Below are 14,421 nucleotides of genomic sequence, written 5' to 3'. Positions count from 1 at the left end.
AGACCCATCTAAATATATTCAGGACTAGAGTCTTAAGTGTATTGTGGCCATTTCATACATTAAACAGACACACATTCAGCATGCTCACCAGCCCATCACGGAACACATGAGAAGCCACGTTGGATCAGGCCAATGGCCCATCCAGTCCAATACTCCGTGTCACACAGTACCCAAAACCCAGGTGCCATCAAAAGGTCCACCAAGAGGGCCAGAACACTAGAAGCCCTTCCACTGTTGGCCCCCAAGCATTCTGAATACAGAGAAGCCACATTGGATCAGGCCAATGGCTCATCCTCTCCAACACTCTGTGTCACACAGTAGCCAAAACCCAAGTGCCATCAAGAGGTCCACCAGTAGGGCCAGGACACTAGAAGCCCTTCCACTGTTGGCCCCCCAAGCACCCGGAATACAGAGAAGCCACGTTGGATCAGGCCAGTAACCCATCCAGTGCAACACTCTGTGCCACACAGTAGCCAAAACCGAGGTGCCATCAAGAGGTCCACCAGTAGGGCCAGGACACTAGAATCCCTTCCACAGTTGGCCTCCCCATGCACCCAGAATACAGAGAAGCCACATTGGATCATGCCAATGGCTCATCCAGTCCAACACTCTGTGTCACACAGTAGCCGAAATTCAGGTGCCATCAGGAGGTGCACCAGCGGGGTCAGGACTCCATATACCCTTCCACAGTTGCCCCTCAAGCACCAAAAATACAGAGCATCACTTCTCCAGACATACTATTCCATCTATATATTATCGCAAATTGCCACTATTTGACCTCTACTCTATATGTTTGTCCAGTCCCTCCCCTTGAAGTTGTCTATGCTCGTAGCTGCCACCCTTGCTGTGGTGGTCTCCCATCCACAAGTACTAAACAAGGAGGCCCTGCTTAGATTCTGGAATCTGACAAGATTTGGAGAACCGTGTCAAACCTTAAAAAAAAGCATTGTATGAATAGGTCCCTAATTTATTTTGACATCTCCAATTAAAACTATAAGTGTTTGAATGTAGAAAGTTTCGAAGGGCCCATTCTTAACACATTCTGCCCAGACAGATCAATTAGAGTAGTCGTGTTAGTCTGTGTGTAGCAATAGAGAAGAGCAAGTGTCCAGTAGCACGTGAAAGACTAACAAAATCTGTGGCAGGGCTTTGTGTTCTTGGCGCTTGAGGGGCAAGTGCGGGAGGGCTTCTGGAGTTCTGGCCCCAGCGGTGGACCTCCTGATGGCACCTGGGTTTTTTGGCTGTTGTGTAACACAGAGTGTTGGACTGGATAGACCACTGGCCTGATCCAAAATGGCTTCTCTTGTGTTCTTCTGTGACACAGAGTGTTGGACTGGATGGGCCATTGGCCTGATCCAACATGGCTTCTCTTATGTTCTTATGTGAAACAGAGTGTTGGACTGGATGGGCCATTGGCCTAATCCAACATGGCTTCTCTTATGTGACACAGAGTGTTGGACTGGATGGGCCATTGGCCTGATCCAACATGGCTTCTCTTATGTTCTTCTGTGACACAGAGTGTTGGACTGGATGGGCCACTGGCCTGATCCAACATGGCTTCTCTTATGTTCTTCTGTGACACAGAGTGTTGGACTGGATGGGCCATTGGTCTGATCCAACATGGCTTCTCTTATGTTCTTATGTGACACAGAATGTTGGACTGGATGGACCCCCTACCCGGCCAGACTATGTCCATGTAAGTCTGGCTCTATTGAAACCATTTCACATATTCTCCTGTATTGTCCTTTTTATCTAAGTATTCGTGGTCGATTTTTGGATCCTATTCTTTTAAATAAGATGGGTCTGGCTGATCCAGATAAGGTTCAGTTTCTTTTGAAGGATGTTACTCCTGACATAACTGTAAACACTGCCTTATTTCTGTACTGGGCCAAATTGATTCGTCAAGACAAGGAACAGTCTTGTTGTCCCATTTAACTGTGATCTTATGTAAATGTACTTTAATCCTGATGTCCAGTATTTTAACCTATTTTCTGTTTTTCAACCCATTGTTCTTTTAACCTGTTTTTACATGCCATTAAAGGTTGATTGATTGACTGGATGGACCAATGGCCTGATCCAACATGGCTTCTCTTATGTTCTTCTGTGACAGGGTGTTGGACTGGATGGGCCACTGGTCTGACCCAAAAGGGCTTCTCTTATGTTCTTCTGTGACACAGAGTGTTGGACTGGATGGGCCTTTGGCCTGATCCAACATGGCTTCTCTTATGTTCTTATGTGACACAGAATGTTGGACTGGATGGACCAATGGCCTGATCCAACATGGCTTATCTTGTACCACTTCAGCTAACCCTGATTAGTGTTGCACAGAAGGCAATGCGGTCAACCACTTCTGACCAACTTGCACTTCAAAAACTATGCTGAGACATTCCAAAATGAAAGAAAGATATAGTGCTGGAAGACGGAACAGCCAGGTTGGATGGTACTCAGTAGGCTACTGGGGAAGAGCTGAGGACAACTACGATTAGTGCTATTCTTCATGACGCAACAAAGCTTAAGTTGAAAGGATGTTCAGTTATTGACATGAACAGGTGCAAAAGGAAAATCCAAAGCTGTTCAACACAAATAATTAGAACACTGGCGGACATGAAGAGGACCACCGTAGTTTATACCCCGTTCTTCTCCCTGAATCAGAGTCTCAGAGCGGCTTACAATCTCCTTTATCTGCTTCCCCACAACAGACACCCTGTGATGTAGGTGGGGCTGATAGGGCTCTCACAGCAGCTGCCTTTTCAAGGGCAACTCCTATGAGAGCTACGGCTGACCCAAGGCCATTCCAGAAGCTGCAAGTCGAGGAGAGGGGAATCAAACCCAGTTCTCCCAGATAAGAGTCTGCACACTTAACCATTACACCAAGTTGGCTCTCCATAGGGTCATCATAAATTGGAAGTGATTTAACATGCATGCACACATTCACTGTTCAGTATTTTATACCGCAGAATTCAGTTTATAGACTGGGAAATAAAAATGTGCACATTCCTACATGGACTGGGAGTTTGGTAGCCAGCAGGGTTGTGTGTGTGTGAGAGGAATTATGGGAAATGTGATGCTAGGCTATTCCGGCTGTTTCCTCTCCAAGTTGCTGACAGCACCTCCGGTGATCCTAGGAGGAAGAGACGGTACAAAGGAAGAGAGCCGACTCACCATGACTGGGAATACAATAGCAGCCACCGTGGACTTGAGGATCCAAAGGAGAGCCAGGCAAACCACTTGAATGAAAGTGAAGAGGTGCACCCGCCGTAGGGGGACATGGCGCAGGTAGATGAAGTCAGGCTGGTGCTTGAGAGGCATCAGGAGCAGCTTCAGACGATCCATGAACTAGGGAAGGAAAGCGAGGAGCTGAGCTTGTGTTGATTGGCGTTGCACTGATTTGTATGGTGGACCACACGCAGAGCTCTCTTCATTTCAATGATGGAGACAGCCCTGTGTTAACACACACTCACACACACACACAAAATCCCTTATGATGTATGCTTCCTAAAGAAGCTGGCTGGGTCTCCTCTTTGCTGAGTTTCATGCAGATTCACTGGGAAATGCTGAGTCTCCAGCGCACATGTGAAGCTCCTTTCATTTAATGTTGGAGACAGCTCTGTGTACCCATGCTCTCTCTTATTATGTATGCTTCCTAAGGAAGCTGGCTGGGTCTCCTCCTTGCTGAGTTTAATGCAGATTCACTGGTAAATACTGGGTCTCCAGTGCACATGTGGAGCTCCTTTAATTTAATGTTGGAGACAGCTCAATGTACCCATGCTCTCTCTTATGATCTCTGCTTCCTAAGGAAGCTGCCTGGGTCTCCTCTTTGCTGAGTTTTCAGCATCACGTTAATTGCAGCTTCACAGAGAGACACTGGGTCTTTAGTGCACATGTGGAGCTCCTTCAAAGTTGGAGACAGCTCTATATTCATTCTCACACACACACACCCTTATTATGTATGCTTCATAAAGAAGTTGGTTGAATCTCCTCTTTGCTGAGCTTAATGCAGCTTTACTATGAAATACTGAGTCTCCAATGCACATGTGGAGCTCCTCTAATTTAATGTTGGAGATAGCTCTACGTACACACTCTCTCTTATGATGTATGCTTCCTAAAGAAGCTGGTTGGGTCTCCTCTTTGCTGAGCTTAATGCAGCTTTACTATGAAATACTGGGTCTCCAATGCACATGTGGAGCTCCTCTAATTTAATGTCAGAGATAGCTCTACGTACACACTCTCTCTTATGATGTATTCTTCCCAAGGAAGCTGGCTGGGTCTCCTCTTTGCTGAGTTTTCAGCATCAAGTTAAATGCAGCTTCACAGAGAAACACTGGGTCTTCAGTGCACATGTGAAGCTCCTTTGACTTCAATGTTGGAGACACCTCTGTATTCATTCACACACACATATACAAAATCCCTTATGATGTATGCTTCCTAAAGAAGCTGGTTGGGTCTCCTCTTTGCTGAGCTTAATGCAGCTTTACTGTGAAATACTGGGTCTCCAATGCACATGTGGAGCTCCTCTAATTTAATGTCGGAGATAGCTCTACGTACACACTCTCTCTTATGATGTATGCTTCCCAAGGAAGCTGGCTGGATCTCCTCTTTGCTGAGTTTTCACCATCAAGTTAAATGCAGCTTCACAGTGAAACACAGTGCACATGTGGAACTCCTTTATTTTCAGTGCTGGAGACAACTCTGTACACACACACGTATGATGTATGCTTCCTAAAGAGGATGGCTGGGTTTCCGCTTTGCTGGGTTTTCAGCAGTAAGTTAAACAACTGTATCAGCCTTTAGTGTTTGGTTTTCATTATGCTCTTGTGGCTTTCTGAATTTTGACATGTCTGTGCTGTTTTACAGAGTTTAGTTTAATTGAGGTGCTGTGATCTGGTTCTGTTGCTGTGGACACACACTATGGAAAGGTGACAAAATCTTTGCTATGTAGAGAGGAAGAAAGAGAAGGTGATTGTCTCAGGACAAGAGCACTGACTGTCTTAAAAGGCCCAAAGCAGACAACTGTGGCTGTACATATTGGGAGGGGGGGGGGATGGCAAGAGGGTCCCAAAATGGCCAATAAGTTTAGATGAGGGTTCCACTTCAAAAACTTGGGAGAACTGTTGGAACAGGACCTTTCTAATTTCTTTCTAAAACCACATCATCGCTACAACCAGGGCTTTCTTTTGAGCAGGAATGCACCGGAACACAGTTCGGGCTGGCTTGGCATCATGGGTGCGGATGAGTTCATATGCAGATGAGTTCATACTGTTCTTTTTCTACAAAAAAGTGTGAAACAATGGTGATACCAGGGGTGTGGCCTAATATGCAAATGAGTTCCTGCCCAGTGTGAAACAATGGTGATGTCAGGGGTGTGGCCTAATATGCAAATGAGTTCCTGCCCCTGCATGAAACAATGGTGATGTCAGGGCTGTGGCCTAATATGCAAATGAGTTCCTGTCTTAAAAGGCCCAAAGCAGTTCCTGCCCCTGCCCATTTTCCTGCAAAAAAGCCCTGTATGAAACAATGGTGCTGTCGGGGGTGTGGCCTAATATGCAAGTGAGTTCCTGTTGGGCTTTTTCTGCAAAAAAGCCTTGTGTGAAACAATGGTGCTGTCGGGGGTGTGGCCTAATATGCAAGTGAGTTCCTGCTGGGCTTTTTCTGCAAAAAAGCCTTGTGTGAAACAATGGTGCTGTTGGGGGTGTGGCCTAATATGCAAGTGAGTTCCTGTTGGGCTTTTTCTGCAAAAAAGCCTTGTGTGAAACAATGGTGCTGTCGGGGGTGTGGCCTAATATGCAAGTGAGTTCCTGCTGGGCTTTTTCTGCAAAAAAGCCCTGTGTGAAACAATGGTGCTGTCGGGGGTGTGACCTAATATGCAAGTGAGTTCCTGTTGGGCTTTTTCTGCAAAAAAAGCCCTGTGTGAAACAATGGTGCTGTCGGGGGTGTGACCTAATATGCAAGTGAGTTCCTGCTGGGCTTTTTCTGCAAAAAAGCCTTGTGTGAAACAATGGTGCTGTTGGGGGTGTGGCCTAATATGCAAGTGAGTTCCTGTTGGGCTTTTTCTGCAAAAAAGCCTTGTGTGAAACAATGGTGCTGTCGGGGGTGTGGCCTAATATGCAAGTGAGTTCCTGTTGGGCTTTTTCTGCAAAAAAAGCCCTGTGTGAAACAATGGTGCTGTCGGGGGTGTGACCTAATATGCAAATGAGTTCCTGCTGGGCTTTTTCTACAAAAAAAGCCCTGGCTACAACCAAACAGCCGCTCCTTCCAAATTCTTGTCTTGGTAAAAGATACTGAGATTATGAAGGCACTGACAATCGGGTCACTCTGTGAATGTGCACCACTGACGACCCTACATTACTGGAAGTGCCAAGCCAAATTATTTGTTTCTGTCCAGACTGAACTGAAAGTTTCCATCTTCCAAAGCTGTTTTTAATGGTCAGCTTTTACCAGGGCTTTTTTTGTAGAAAAAGCCCAGCAGGAACTCATTTGCATATCAGGCCACATCCCCTGATGTCACCATTGTTTCACACAAGGCTTTTGTAGAAAAGGCCCATTCATCTGCATATTAGGCCACACCCCCTGATACCAAGCCAGCTGGAACTGTGTTCCTGTGCATTCCTGCGCAAAAAAAGCCCTGGTAAAGTCTGACATTTCTTTCCATGATTTGAGTCCAGAAATGCCTTAAAGATCAACACAATTCCAAAGGCGTCACCTTTCGAGAGTCAATGCTCCCTTCTTCCGTTCCAAGATACAAAGAAGAAAAAGACTGAAGATTTATACCCTGCCCTTCTCTCTGAATCAGAGTCTCAGCGCGGCTCACCATCTCCTTTCCCTTCCTCCCCCACAACAGACACCCTGTGAGGTGGGTGGGGCTAAGAGAACTCTCACAGCAGCTGCCCTTTCAAGGACAACTCCTGCGAGAGCTATGGCTGACCCAAGGCCATTCCAGCAGCTGCAAGTGGAGGAGTGGGGAATCAACTCCGGTTCTCTCAGATAAGAGTCCACGCACTTAACCACTGCATGAAATTGGCTTTGACTGTTGCAAGCTTGCACCCTGGAAATCTTGTTGCTCTTTTAAGGTGCTCCCGAGACTCAAATCTTGCTTTTCTGTGGACTGACGTGGTTACCCACCTGAAACATTTCTTTGCATGAAAACAAGGGACAGGAGGCACGTGGCGGGGGGGGGGGAGATTCCAGGTAAGGAGCCATGTTAGTGCCTAGCAGGAAGACAACTCAAAAATTCGCTTCTGTCCCCTTAACAGCTAAGTGATTAACAGCACCCCATGCTTCTGTTGGCAGTGTATTACTGACTTCCCAACCAGGTGAAAGAGGGGCATTGGTTAATGTTTACCACCTTCTTGGCAAGAGACTTTGAAATTCTGGTTGCACCTATCAGAAAGACCTTGGTTGCCATGGAGAAAACTTACCTGTACTCCATTAAGGGACGCGACGCCCATATAAAGGAACACTCCATAGAGCACAGGCATGGGAATAAACTAGAAGAGAAAGGAGGGAGCGGGGAGAGAAGAAAAAACAACTGAAGCAATTCTGGCAAACAGAGATCACCCGCAGCCAATGTCCCCTCGAAGCTGTGTTAGCGTGAGCTAGCTCACAGATTTTTAGCCTCAAGCTCACACATTTTTGTCTTCGCTCAGGAAGGACGACCCCAGAGCACACTAACTTATGCAGTCGCTCACAACTTTAATGCCAGTAGTTCACAACTTTAATGCCAGTAGCTCGCAAAATAGAATTTTTACTCACAAGACTCTGCAGCTTAGAGGGAACATTGCCTACAGCTAAGCATTATAGAGCTGATACAACAACATAGGCACAACAACACAATGGCAAAATTCAAAACTGCACCGGTTGGATTATTAACTCTCACACATACAGTGTGTACATAAGCATTTAGTGCAATATAAAACAATACACGCAGCAAAACGTGAGAACGCAACCCCTCTCATCGCTCCCCCAGTCCGTTTTCCTTGCCAAGGTCTTAGAAGCTCCACCCGAGGTCCAGACTGCAAAAAGCAGCAGAAGGCAATACTTCTAGGACCCTGACAAGGAAAACGGACCGGGGGAGCGATGAGAGGGTGTGCGTTCTAATGTTTTGCTGCGTGTATTGTTTTATATTGCACCAAGCATTGCAGAGCTGGCTGGCACATATATGCACATTTGTTACACCCTCCACGGCAGAATATCATACACCTGATGACAGGTGAGCAGGCTCCATTGAAAGTCCATGGAAGCCAACAGATGAGCACTCAGTCTACGATGTAAGACGGGGTTCCCCAATCTTTTTGAGCCTGGGGACACCTTTGGAATTCCGGTATAGGGCGGTCGGAGGGACACAGCCAAAAACAGGAAGCCCAAGTGCAGAGGAGGAGAGGGGTAATTTCAAAAATGCACAAGGAAAGAAGAGTGAGAGAGAATAAAACCAGCATTGAGCTGGCAATGGTCATAGAGCTGGGAGTAAGCAGTGAAGTGGCTAAGTTGGTGTGGAGAACCAGTTTGGTGTAGTGGTTAAGTGTGCAGACTCCTATCTGGGAAAACCAGGTTTGATTCCCCACTTTTCCACTTGCACCTGCTGGAATGGCCTTGGGTTAGCCATACGTATCGCAGGAGTTGTCCTTGAAAGGGCAGCTGCTGTAAGAGCCCTCTCAGCCGCCCCCCCTCACCTCATAGGGTGTCTGTTGTGGGGGAGGAAGGTAAAGGAGATTGTGAGCCGCTCTGAGACTCTTCGGAGTGGAGGGCGGGATATAAATCCAATATCTTCATCTACCTCACAGGGTGTCTGTTGTGGGGGAAGAAGGGAAAGGAGGTTGTGAGCCGCTCTGAGACTCTTCGGAGTGGAGGGCGGGATATAAATCCAATATCTTCATCTACCTCACAGGGTGTCTGTTGTGGGGGAAGAAGGGAAAGGAGATTGTGAGCCACTCTGAGACTCTTCGGAGTGGAGGGCGGGATATAAATCCAATATCTTCATCTACCTCACAGGGTGTCTGTTGTGGGGGAAGAAGGGAAAGGAGGTTGTGAGCCGCTCTGAGACTCTTCGGAGTGGAGGGCGGGATATAAATCCAATATCTCCTTCTTCTTAAGTTTGCAGATGACACTAAATTGTTCAGGGTGGTGAGAACCAGAGAGAATTGTGAGGCACTCCAAAGGGATCTGTTGAGGCTGGGTGAGTGGGCGTCAACGAGGCAAATGAGGTTCAACGTGGACAGGTGCAAAGTAATGCACATTGGGGCCAAAAAATCCTAACTCTAAATGGAAATAACATTATTTTAATTGGCACAGCCAACAGGATCTTCAGTGACCAATCAAAAGCCCTGCTGGGGAAGAGCCCCATCTGGCCTCACCCCCCTTCTAAGAACACTCTGTGTTCACACATGTTTTGAGTTTGCAGAACCTTGTCATTAAAAGTACTTCACTCATTTCAAAAGAGAAAAAATGTTATGGGAGTTATTTTCTACAGCGGGAAAGGAAACAGGACTCAAGGGGAAAATGATCCCCCCCTTTGGCACCTCAATGAACTGGTTCACACATACTAGTTCCTGGGCTTTTTTTTTTTATAGCAGGAACTCCTTTGTATATTAGGCTGCACACCCCTGATGTAGCCAATCCTCCAAGAGAAGAAGAAGAAGAAGATAGAAGATATTGGATTTATATCCCGCCCTCCACTCCGAAGAGTCTCAGAGCGGCTCACAATCTCCTTTACCTTCCTCCCCCACAACAGACACCCGATGAGGTGGGTGGGGCTGGAGAGGGCTCTCACAGCAGCTGCGCGTTCAAGGACAACCTCTGCCAGAGCTATGGCTGACCCAAGGCTATTCCAGCAGGTGCAAGTGGAGGAGTGGGGAATCAAACCCAGTTCTCCCAGATAAGAGTCCGCACACTTAACCACTACACCAAACTGGCTCTCCCTCCAAGAGCTTACAGGGCTTTTCTTACAGGTCCTGCTGTAAGCTCCAGGAGGCCTGACTACATCAGGGGAGGTGTGGCCTGATATGCAAAAGAGTTCCAGCTACAAAAAAGCCCTGACTAGTTCCCACAGGGGTTGCCAATCTCCAGGTTGAGATCACCTGGAATTAGGATTTATTTCAAGACTACAGAGATTAGTTTTCTGGAGAAAAAAGCTGCTTTGGAGGATGAATTCCATAGAATCATAAGCCAAAGAGGTTCCCCTCCCCGAGCTCCACCCCCAAAATCTCTAGGAATTTTCCAGCCTGCAGTTGCTTCCATCTTTCAAGCCGCCTGCTGAATGACCAGCAGCTCAATGCATGAAGGGATCCCGGTGGAAAATCCCAGTGGCTTTTGGGCCACCTTGCTGGAGGTGACCCCAAAGCCACCCAAAGCGTTTGATTTGCGAGGAGTCTCTCACACATGCAAGTTGGCTCTGAGTGCCAGACAAGATTGTGTGAAGAAACATTTAGGAAACAGAAATTATGGCTTGCAAATTGCGACGAGGTCTTCCTTACGAAAGCTGCATGCAAAGGAAGTTATTAAATGATTTTCAAAGGAAGTTTCCTGACTCCCCCAGCCCCCCCCCCACTTTTGCCATCAAGTTGCAGCAAATTTATGGAAGCCCTGGATGATTTCTGAAGAACGAGATACTCAGTGAGGGTTGGTCATTGCCTGCCACTGCATAGCAACCTTGGAATTCAAAGAAGAAGGATGATGATGATTGATGATGATATTGGATTTATATCCCGCCCTATACTCTGAATTGCAGAGTCTCAGAGCAGTCACAGATCTCCTTTACCTTCTTCCCCCACAACAGACACTCTGTGAGGTGGGTGGGGCTGAGAGAGCTCTGACAGAAGCTGCCCTTTCAAGGACAACTCCTATTTGTCCTAAGTTATAGCACGACAATGTTAATTTTAACGTAAGTTGTTAACGTTTTAATGCTGATTTTATAATTGTAATTGTATTTACTATGTATGGTTTTATTGTATATTATATTCATATGCTGTAAGCCCCCCTGAGCCTGCCCTGGCGGGGAGGGCGGAATACAAATAAAAAGTACTATTATTATTACTATGAGAGCAATGGCTGACCCCAGGCCATTCCAGGAGCTGCAAGTGGAGAGAAGAAGACGACTTCAGATTTATACCCCGCCCTTCTCTCTGAATTAGAGACTCAGAGTGGCTTACAATCTCCTATATCTTCTTCCCCCACAACAGACACCCTGTGAGGTGGGTGGGGCTGAGAGAGCTCTGACAGAAGCTGCCCTTTCAAGGACAACTCCTGTGAGAGCAATGGCTGACCCGAGGCCATTCCAGCAGCTGCAAGTGGAGAGAAGAAGACTTCAGATTTATACCCCGCCCTTCTCTCTGAATTAGAAACTCAGAGTGGCTTACAATCTCCCATATCTTCTTCCCCCACAACAGACACTCTGTGAGGTAGGTGGGGCTGAGAGAGCTCTGACAGAAGCTGCCCTTTCAAGGACAACTCCTGTGAGAGCAATGGCTGACCCGAGGCCATTCCAGCAGCTGCAAGTGGAGGAATGGGGAATCAAACCTGGTTTTCCCAGATAAGATTCCACGCACTTCACCACTACGCCAAACCGGCTCTCTGGGTGATCTCCCATCCAAATACTGACCACGGCTGACCCTGCTTAGTGCTTCTGAAATCTGACGAGATCAGGCTTTTGAAAGCAAACCATCTTAGCAAATAAAAGCAATAACACACAAGAATTTTCCCTTTATACCAGGGCTTTTTTTGGTAGAAAAAGTCCAGCAGGAAGCATTTGCATATTAGGCCACACCCCGATGTCACCATTGTCTTGCGCAGGGCCCAGTAGGAACTCATTTGCATCACCACGCTTTAAGAAGGATATAGACAAGCTGGAACGGGTCCAGAGGAGGGCAACGAAAATGGTGCGGGGTCTGGAGGCCAACTCCTATGAGGAAAGATTGAAGGAGCTGGAGATGTTTAGCCTGGAGAGGAGGCGACGGAGAGGTGATAGGATCACCATCTTCAAGTCCTTGAAGGGCTGTCCTATAGAGGAGGGGGTGGAATTGTTTTCTGTGGCCCCAGAAGGTCAGACAAGAACCAGTGGGTCGAAATTAAATCAAAAGAGTTTCTGGCTCAACATTAGGAAGAACTTCCTGACCGTTAGAGCGGTCCCTCAGTGGAACAGGCTTCCTCGGGAGGTGGTGGGCTCTCCTTCCTTGGAGGTTTTTAAACAGAGGTTAGATGGCCATCCGACAGCAATGAGGATCCTGTGAGTTTAGGGGGAGGTGTTTGTGAGTTTCCTGCATTGTGCAGGGGGTTAGACTAGATGACCCTGGAGGTCCCTTCCAACTCTATGATTCTAGGATTCTAGGCCACACCCCCTGATGTCACCATTGTTTCCCACGGGACTTTTTAATAGAAAAAAGCCCAGAAAGAACTCATTTGCATATTCTGGCCCCCTGACACCAAGCCAGCTGGAACTGCGTTCCTGCTCAATCAAAGTCCTGCTTTACACCATTCCAAAACAGAAAACTTTCTGCTAAGGAACCCAGAATAAGCCAGACACACATGCTGAGAGGTGAGCCAGTGGTGGCATTTCCCAACAACTCCCCGTCACCAGTCTAAGTGGCTTCTTAAACGCTCCCTTAGAGAACCACAGAGGAGAAGAAAAATAGGTCAAACATTCCCCAATAAGATCTCAGACAACAGATGCTTACAATAAAGCAGCTCTCAACTTTGAAAGCATTAGGAAACAAAGCGGCTCTATTCAAGGGGCATTTATCTTTTTTTCCCCTTCTAGTAAAAGACCTGGGAATACACTCAAGCAAAATTTCCCAGCCAGGCAAACCCACAGGCAGAATCTGCTATTGCCTCTTTATCATTCTGTCAGTAACCAAGGAAGGTCTCAGACGTGCTATTTGCTGTCTCCTCTCGGCCTCGAAAAGGTTGTGCCCCGAGCGGGCAGCGTGACCATCTCTCTGCTGTGGACCACGAAACATTTGGGTGGCGGGAAGAGAATATGAGGCAGTTCTGGCATTACCAGACACAATTCTGGTATCAATGGGGCCGAGGCTTTTTTGGTAGCAGGAACTCCTTTGCATATTAGGCTACACCCCCCTGATGTAGCCAATCCTCCAAGAGCGTACAGGGCTCTTCTTACAGGGCCTGTTGTAAGCTCCAGGAGGATTGGCTACATCAGGGGGGTGTAGCCTAATATGCAAAGGAACTCCTGCTACAAAAAAAAAGCCCTGAATGAGACCCTCATGGTAAGGATGAGGACTGATTCATGTGAGCCACCATATTAAAGTTGGAGGTCTGTGTTCTCGGGGGTATGGGAGTCATGTGATGCTGACTGCTGTGCCCCATCCCTTCTGGAAAAAAGCAGAAGTGATGCAGGTGGCTCTAGGAACTGCAAGAAATGTTATGGTAAAACTACAGAGTTCCCTTTGATTCCTAGAACTACCCTGTGTCGCTTCTGGTTTATTACCGGAAGTGATGCAACATCGTAGTTGATGTTGTGGGGTGCCCCGCCCCCACATCCCACTGCCATTCTGAGCAGTAGTAAGCAACAGGAGAAAGTCTGCTTTTAAATCCTGAATGCAGTTTATGGGAATATAAGGATTAGAAACGTATGATATTCTTACAGTATTTGCCCAAGTGCAAGATTAGCTCCCCCCCTTCCCCCCCCCCGCAAAGGTATGACTTCCAAAAAAAAGGAGGAGATCCTTTTATATTTGCATAAAAGTTAGTTACAGCCAGTAATAATTTATGTTTATTTTATTTGTATCCTGCCCTCCCCGCCGAAGCTGTTGTGAGTATACAACTTAAAGGGGGTGGGGGGAGGGGGGGGTCATCTTACAAGTGGAGTTGTCTTCCCTTTGAGTAAATACGGTAGCTTACGTTCTGAATAAAACTTTGTTGGTCTTAAAAGGTGCGCTTGACTCCGGCTTTGTTCTACGGCAGGAAGTTTTATCACAGCGCACACGGTGCAGTACCGCACGGCAGCCACTATGTGGCAGGCAACTCTCACACAGCAGTCGTCCTGAACCGTTTCCACCGAATCCACCTGCTCGTCAAGCTCTGGCTGCGGGGCGGACCAAGAAACCAAGGGGGACGGCAACACCTGCAAGGCTGAACTCAGTCTCCACTGCCTGAATAGTCTGACAGCATGTTACGCACCCCTTCCCAGCCTGCAACTGCACACAGCGGTTCACGTACACATTTGGAGACGCGTCTCGAATTCAGACAAGCATCACGTCGAGGCAAGCGAGCTTTCCGGCGGCAAAGGAAACGCGACAGGTGGGGTCGATAAAGTGAAAGTCGATGGCTTGCATCTGACCAGATATTCCGCTCGATCTTCCCGGATTCTCCTCCTCCTTGCAGCCTCCCATAATCCCCTGGGGTGGTCACTAAATCTTTCACCAGCAGCAAAGCTGGTAGAATCCAACCCAATGCCCGAATGTCCGTCTCTGTATT

The 14,421-nt window shown here is 47.3% G+C and overlaps 1 protein-coding gene across 1 annotated transcript in view; it reads right to left on the bottom strand.

The window, feature by feature from the left end:
• Positions 1-14,421, bottom strand: part of SLC4A4 (solute carrier family 4 member 4) — a 287,851-nt gene that overhangs the window by 18,905 nt on the left and 254,525 nt on the right. The window contains exons 20-21 of the mRNA XM_060247411.1: positions 7,416-7,484; positions 3,163-3,336 (exon numbers count right to left, since the gene is read on the bottom strand). Coding sequence (XP_060103394.1) covers positions 3,163-3,336; positions 7,416-7,484 — 243 coding nt within the window. The remainder of the gene's footprint in view (positions 1-3,162; positions 3,337-7,415; positions 7,485-14,421) is intronic.

The sequence above is a fragment of the Heteronotia binoei genome, chromosome 9 (assembly GCF_032191835.1).
Source record: "Heteronotia binoei isolate CCM8104 ecotype False Entrance Well chromosome 9, APGP_CSIRO_Hbin_v1, whole genome shotgun sequence".
NCBI classification, from domain to species: domain Eukaryota; kingdom Metazoa; phylum Chordata; class Lepidosauria; order Squamata; family Gekkonidae; genus Heteronotia; species Heteronotia binoei.
This window is presented reverse-complemented; position numbering and strand designations above follow the sequence as displayed.